Below are 8,098 nucleotides of genomic sequence, written 5' to 3' on the forward strand. Positions count from 1 at the left end.
AGGGATTTTGTTTGAGGTATTTGAGGTGGAACTCATGTCATCCAACTGAGAGTGTCATTACTTTCATTCTCCCCCTCACTCATGAGTTGGGTATTATTGTAAAAATATTTGGTTTCGAGGAAGTCACAATTCATTGTAGTAAAGACATGACGCCTTTTAGGGCTATAACATCGGTATCCTTTTTGGTTTATTCCATAACCAACCATAACACATTTTTCCGCACATGGATCAAGTTTAGTACGTTCATTTTTTGGAATGTGGACAAAGACCGAGCATCCAAATATTCGAGGTTCAATGCTAAATGCGGTTGGAAGGGTATGAAATTGGGAAAGAGTATCTTTCGGAGTTTTTGTGCCCAAAACTTTAGTAGGTAGTCGGTTAATAAGGTAGGTAGCGGAAGCAAGAGCTTCGGGCCAAAAACTTTTCGGAACTTTCGATTCAATTAATAAAGCTCTTGTCATTTCTAAGAGTAGTCGATTTTTCCGTTCGGCTACTCCATTTTGTTTGCGAGTGTGAGCACATGATGTTTGGTGAATAACTCCTTTATCTTCACAAATTTGTTTCATTGACGTATTGACAAACTCACCCCCATTATCGGATCTTAAAATTCGTATATTTTTGTTGAATTGAGTTTGTACCATTTTATAAAAGTGAGAAAAATTTTCAAAAACCTCTGATTTGTGAGTTAAAAAATAAGTCCAGGTCATGCGTGAATGGTCATCAATAAACAAAACAAAGTATCAGAAATTCCTCCCTCCAATAACTGGTGCAGGACCCCACACATCAGAGTGGATTAGTGCAAAAGGCACATCTTTCCTAGTATCACTAGGTTTGTATGTACTTCGGTGGCTTTTAGCCAAAATACAAGTCTCGCAATTTAAATTAACATTGGATTTAAAAAGGCTAGGAAATAAGGCATGTAAGTATCCGGCAGAAGGGTGACCCAATCTCCTATGCCATAACCATGCCTCTCTATCAGGTGTTCCGTGTGTAAGCATCACAGAGCCTTGATGGGTTACTTCGTCTATATAGTATAACCCACCACGTTCAGTGCCCCGCCCAATAATCACCCCGGTCCTGATATCCCGGTCCTGATATCTTGTAAGATACAAAAAGTAGGGTGTAATAAAACAGAACAATTCAGTTCTTTTGTAATGTGGCTAACGGATAACATTTTATGAGATAAGGTCGGGATATATAAGCAATTAGATAATTTTACGGTCGGAGTAACTTCAATTCTCCCATCCCCTTCACTGGTACAATCCCTCCATCAGCGGTTTGAATTATATGTACCCGAGAATTTGATTCGGAACAAAAGTCTGATTTTTCAAAAGTCATGGTGTGTGTGGCACCACAATAAAAAATCCATCCGTTACTTTTTACATTATTTGAAAGAATATTGGCTTTTCCAATAAAACACGAGTTTTTAGTTAAATGGTCATTTTTAAAAGGTTTTAGGCTAATTTATTTATATCTGATTTTTGTGTCTGGGCCTAAATATTCTGTCCACACCCTTTATCATTTTGGGCCGAATTACTTCCATTGAGCCCATCTGTAACTTGGGCCACATGAACCCACCCATTTCTTAATTTATATTTGGGTTCGGGTACATAGTTAATCATCTCATCCCTTTTGTTTCTTTTCACAATCGCGGGTCCTGTGGTCCTGTGATAATACTAGGTTTAGAACCTAAACACTTCCTCTCACTTCTATCTGGGGAGTTCGATCTAGGGTTCATTTTTTCATCTATCAAATCTTGTAAACAACTGAACCGATTGTAATTGGCCTTTATTACACCGGAATTAGGGTTTACCTTAATCTTTTCGGTCGATTTTTGTGATCTGTCAGGGTATGAAGGATTCACCTTCACCCACTTGGCAGATTTGATCGATTTGGGATTTATCCTTATCGAATTGGGATTTTCCCTTTTTAATTGAGGCACGTGTTTGAAGTTTAGATTACCTCTTGTCTGATTCTGAGAAAACTTGGAGATTCCGTTGCCGGTAACCCTATGGTGGCCGCCGGTAATCTCTGTTGTCATCACTCTGCCACTTTTCTGTTTGTGCCACGAATTGGGGTACCCAAGGAGCTGAAAACAGTTGATTATTATGTGTCCTTGCACACCACAATAAACACAACTCAGTACAAGATGGTGGTTTGTGGTGATGCTTTTTGTTCCGGCAATTATTGGTTGTTTATGGTGACAAAGAGCTTCCAGGTAACTCTTTCCATTATTTGTTAAGCTACCGCCTGAAATTGACATGGCAACTAGGTTCATATCTGAGCTATCGTCAATTTGAGACATGGTGGCCAGATTCTTGGTAAATGATTGAGACATACAAGTGTTGCTATGATCCCGGTCAGCACACTGGCTCTGATACCATGATAGATTTCAAGAATTAATGATTGTAATGACAATTTATATTGATCAGTTTGTGTTTTTCATAAACTTGAAATTGGTTATTGTTTACATCTGCTAAGTGTTTTATACACAACATGATACAGCAGCTATTTCTAATAAAGGTATGAATCCAAATCTTCTTTTGAAACCCCTTTTACAATTGTGGAAAGATGCTTGTTTGTGCAATCTGCTCTACCCGTTGTATACTTGACCATATGGGCTCTTGTGATCTTCTATTTTTGAGAAGTAATGAAGTTGACCTTCTGATGCTAAAGTTAATTACTTAAAAAGGTAATTACTTTTATTTCTTCAGTCTAACATTACAACTAACAAATACAATATGAATTGAAGGAAAATATTGAGGAACAAAAAGAAACACAACTTTTGGAATAATTTTGAAATTTTATTGCTAATCAAACCGATGAAAGCTCCAAAATCATGTAAACGACTGGAGGACAAGCAACGAGCACAAAGCAAACCGAAACAAATAAATAAACTAACCATATAAACTAAACAAAATGTCAAACTAAAACGATGCAAAAACGAATAAACTCTAACACAACAATAACAAATAAATAAAGAGAGAATACAACCAAGACATCACGAAAAGGAAAGGAGCCAACTTTGTGCCGAGACTCTCCGAAAGACACAAAATCAGTCTATCATAAGCCAACAATTTAGTAGTACTAGTTAGTTTGTAGGCTACCTGCCCTCAGTCTAGCGTTCTCCACATACATAATTTATTTGTGTATTTATTATTAAACAAAAATATGAGCAATAAATAAACCAAAAATTTCACACATGTTTGTGTTTCGCTCATTATTCTATGTTTGGTAATATCCTTAAACATAGGTAGGCGAGAATAGGGATGAGCCAAAAAAAAAATAAAAAATAATAATAATACAATTCGTATTTTAAGAGTTAAAACTAGAAATATATATTTTTAATTTTGTTTCAATATAGGTAATATATCTTAAAAATACAATTGTAGGTAATAAACTTTAAAAGTGTATTAATCTAAATAAAATGTGACCGATTATTTACTAGATCGATAAAACTAATTATGTGTCATTTTTTGAATTTAAAAAATTACACAAGCAATCTCTTTGGTTTGCTTATTTTGCGTGTGCAGTGTCTGAAGCTAATAGATGTTAAAAAAGTCCGTTTAATCAATTCACATGTCAAGCATGTGTGGGTGTTTGATTCAAACAACTCCTACACATAATTAAATAAATAAGAGAAGAAAATTACAATAACAACAACAAAACTCAATATCACAAAAGTGGGATATGAGAGAGGTAAGGTGTAGACAATCATTCATCTATCTTAGAATAAAGAGAAGTCATTTCTCCACCTAAAGTGAAATACCTCAAGAGTAGACAGAGTCCTCCCTCTAAATGTTCTATGGATAGAGAGATTACTTCCGAATGGACCTTCGGCCAATAAGTAGTTTAAAAAAAATGTAAGAAGCCATGAAAATTGTAGAATCACATTTCCATTAATTTTAAACATGTCTGCCTGAAGTTCAATTTATGCTCAAATTGAATTTCCATGGTAGAAAATTAAAAAAAAAAGTAAACATGATCTCACATTCTTTGCATGTACGTGAGTTTGTTTTAACAAAATCAATGTCATATTTAATAAATACCTTACTTATCATATCAAAACTTTATATATATTGATAATGACACATTAACAATAAGTTAGTTTGTTTTAACAAAATCAATGTCATATTTAATAAATACCTTACTTATCATATCAAAACTTTATATATGTTGATAATGACACATTAACAATAAGTTCATCGCCTACACTAGTATTTTTTTGAATATATAATTTACGTTAAACAAATATGAAAGTATACGATGTATTCGTAACTTTTAACTCTATTTTTAATTAATGATACAATAATATGAGTTGATAATGGTAATTTCGCCTTTGATAGTATTGAAGCTTATATTTAAGAAAATATAATTTATTTTCAGACTTTTATTTTTTTTTCAATAAACTCTACTAAATTTTATTTACAAACAAGTATACGATTTGGAAAAACCCGTGTCAAACTCACGCTTATTATTGTATGGATTTCTTAAAATATTCAACAAAGTCACAAAAGATACTAAAAAAAAAAAGTAATATAATACAGTAAACCAAGAATTAATTAATACAAGGGACATAATAAACGTGGAGTTGGAACTGCAACAAGTCTTATGGCTTTTGGTGCGGTTAGCCCGAACACATCACCCATATCAATTTCACTTGGTTTCATTCCATCAGGCAATTCCCATGTAAAACTATGAAGTAAATGAGCCACTGCCATTTCCATTGCATACAACCCAAGTTGCATTCCAGGACAAGACCTTCGACCCGACCCGAATGGCAAAAACTCATAGTTACTCCCTTTAAAATCCGGTGCACCTTTTTCTAAAAAACGGGCCGGGTTAAATGTATGAGGGTCTTTCCAAGTGTTTTTGTCCCGGTTAATGGCGAACACGTTAACCATGACCCGTGACCCTTTAGGGATGTGGTATCCGGCTACCGATGTTGCTTCTGATGATTTGTGAAGCGTTACTGGGATCGGTGGGTGCATTCGAAGTGTCTCTTTGATTATGCATTTGAAGTATGGAAGATTCTCTAAATCGGACTCTTCTACACGTCGCTCAAGCCCAACAACGTCTTCTAACTCTTGTTGCAACCGCTTTAATGCTTGCGGTTCGTGCATTAGCTCGGTCATGGCCCACTCTATAGCCGAAGCAACAGTCTCGGTCCCACCAAACATCACGTCCTAATATAGAAAAAACGATAATTAAACCATATGTCAAATCAAATGTTGTTATATTAATACATATTTAAGGTATAGTGTTTAACGTAACTTAAGGTTACATATTTAAGGTTAGTTTAATGTAACTTACCATGATTATCGCCTTGATATTATCTCGGGTCATGGTTATCGCGTTTTGGTTATCACTTGTGTCGGTAACTTTTCCGTCTTCGCTATAAAACGCCAACATCTCGTCAACCATATCGTTTTCCTCCTCGGGTTTCTTCCCCTTGTTGCTCAAATGATCGTCGATTATTCTATCGATGAAACCATCTAACTCGCTTCGGGCTGCTGGTAAACGGGTGTTTAAACCTGCCGGGTCAATAAACCCGAGCCATGGAATGAAGTCAGCCAAGTTGAATGCACCAAAGAGTTTTGTATACTCTTGCAAAATTCCAATAAATTTCGCTTTCCCTTCGGGAGAAATGGACCCAAAAGCAGCCCGATAAATAATATCATGGGTGAGCCCAAATACAAGCTCACCCAAATTAACGGGTAAACCTGAGTTAACTGCGGTGGATTTCACCATAGAATCCACCTCATCACGGACGGAATCCCAGGATTCTGCCCGTTTACGGCTAAACAACTTCATAACACTCAGCTTCCTCATTTGCCTCCAAAAAGGAGTGTAGTCCGCAAACGCCATGTCAGCACAATTATATGTCAAATAAGCGATAGCTATTGTGGCGGGACGGTTGGAAAATATATTATCTTGTACTTGAAGTACCTCTCGGGCCATCTCCGGGGAAGACACAGCTATAGTGTGGCTAAATCCCATCTTGAGATGTAAAATGCCACCGTACTTCTCTGCCAATCGGGCCAACCCACGGTGGGTTAACTGGTCCATCATCAACATGTTCCCGATGATGGGCCAACCCATTGGGCCAGGCGGAACCGGCTTCCGTCTTAGCCTAGTAATTAAGTAAATTGTTAACACAGATATAATTGCGGTAGCAAAATTTTTGATTGAATCCATTTGTCTTAAATTTGTTATTTTCGAGTGGAGGCAACGGTATGGGATGATATATTGTTGCTACCTGAATTATGAGGAATGGAAAGGTGTGTATATATAGAAGTTGAGCGGGCACACACGGTTTGAATGTTATATGGAGAAAATTTTCGGTTATTTTATTTATTTACCAGCAAGTTGTGAAAACAGATATCATCTACTCTGTATTTGTATAGTCGGAAATGTTGACTAAATCTTTCGTATGAAGTTGTGCCCGTCAATTGATTACTTGATTTGTTTATTAAATTGTTAGTATATTTTTCAGACACCAAAACCAATACGTTATGTTCTTAACAAGACACGTATACATTTGGTCAACAATAAGTGAAAGAGATTTTAGTTGTTGATAAGGTGCACGGTTCTTCGAGTGTTCCCTCGGTTTCTTTCTTCGAGTCGGTGTTTGGACCTCATCTGATTTTTGGTAAATCGGGAGGTCTTCGTCTTTCGAATCGCATAAATCGTATGCTTTTCTGTCTCGTGCGTGTAAACCTTTGTGAAGGGATAAAGTTGAGGGAAAGGTTCTCAAACCAGAATTGAGGGAGAACAATTCGTCTCATGCTGATGCCAAGTGAAGAAGTCCATACGGTGTTTCGGTTGCTTGTGGTCTTTTGGTTTGCTTATTTCATCTAGTTGGTGTATTTTGTAGTTGTTTGGTTTTGTATTGGTTTCTCTTTTAGCATAGTTTTTTTGTTCGAGCAGGTTGCGTGAGTTTGTTTGTGATCAGTTGGTTTGGTCTCGGGTTGTTTCTTATCCTTTATCCGGCTAGACTTGCGTGTAGATAGCCGTATTTTGTTGTCTTGTCTTTTAAGTTGTGTTTTCTAGTAGTGACGCATGCCCTTGTATTTTTGATAGATTTTTTCATTTTAAATGAAAATTCCTTGGTTACATACATTTAACCAACATGCCGCACAAATAAAAAGCAACAAAATAAAGAAAGGTGAAGTGCAACAAAAGTCCATTTAGTTAATTAATAAGTAAGACCAATGATTATTGAAAATTATTTGTTTAAAAATCTATGTAATATTCCCTTATTAGCTAATATTATATATATATATATATATATATATATATATATATATATATATATATATATATATATATATATATATATATATATGGGCAGGAACAATGGGGAAGTAACCAATCGGGGGAAAGCGGGGGGAAGAAAAAAAAAAATTTCGTTTTTTTTTCCGGCATCAAGATCACATGAAAATATGAACATTTAGAAGAGACACTTCGTGATAAATGTTATTATTTAGGCGGGAAAACGATCGACAAAAATAACATTCAAAATAATATTATTCGTGAAGAATGTGAACTTTTTTTTTCTTCATGTTTTGTGAATTAAAATTTAGCCCGATTTAGAGTTTAGGGTTTAGGGTTTGGTGTTTTGGATTTATTCCATAAACCTAAAACACCAAACTCTAAACCCTAAACCCTAAACCCTAGACTCTAAACCGCTCATGTTAAAACTCAATCTAAATCCAAAATCTAAACCTTAAATCTAAACCCTAAACCCTAAATTTCTAAACCCTAATATCTAAACCCTATAAACCCTAATATCTAAATCCTAATATCTAAACCCTAATATCTAAAACCTCAACATACGCTCGAAAAACACGATAATTGTTAATATATTACTTCTTCGAGCGTTTTTCCGCCAAAATAAAAACATTTATCACAAAGTGTCTTTATTAAATGTTCATATTTTCATCCAATCTATAATGTTCGTGAACAACGTTTTTTCAAAAATAGAAAAAAATAAAATAAATTTGCTTCCCCTCGCTTCCCCCCGATTGGTTACTTCCCTCTTGATCCTACCAATATATATATATATATATATATATATATATATATATATATATAT

At 35.3% G+C, this 8,098-nt stretch overlaps 1 protein-coding gene across 1 annotated transcript; it reads right to left on the minus strand.

Moving 5' to 3' along the window:
• Positions 1-4,389: 4,389 nt before the first annotated feature.
• LOC139866533 (cytochrome P450 84A1-like) lies at positions 4,390-6,246 on the minus strand. Its single transcript, XM_071854787.1, has 2 exons — positions 5,314-6,246; positions 4,390-5,186 (listed from the first exon to the last, which is right to left on the minus strand). Exons 1-2 carry the CDS (start codon positions 6,196-6,198, stop codon positions 4,563-4,565), a joined length of 1,509 nt encoding a protein of 502 aa, XP_071710888.1. The 5' UTR covers positions 6,199-6,246; the 3' UTR covers positions 4,390-4,562.
• Positions 6,247-8,098: the final 1,852 nt, after the last annotated feature.

Source organism: Rutidosis leptorrhynchoides, chromosome 9 (genome assembly GCF_046630445.1).
Source record: "Rutidosis leptorrhynchoides isolate AG116_Rl617_1_P2 chromosome 9, CSIRO_AGI_Rlap_v1, whole genome shotgun sequence".
NCBI classification, from domain to species: domain Eukaryota; kingdom Viridiplantae; phylum Streptophyta; class Magnoliopsida; order Asterales; family Asteraceae; genus Rutidosis; species Rutidosis leptorrhynchoides.

Excerpts from the sequence above, each read along its gene's own strand:
- LOC139866533 (XM_071854787.1), bottom strand. The coding sequence starts at position 6,198 with ATGGATTCAATCAAAAATTTTGCTACCGCAATTATATCTGTGTTAACA. Across the intron at positions 5,187-5,313 it reads ATATCAAGGCGATAATCATG|GACGTGATGTTTGGTGGGAC; the intron begins GTAAGTTACATT and ends TTTCTATATTAG.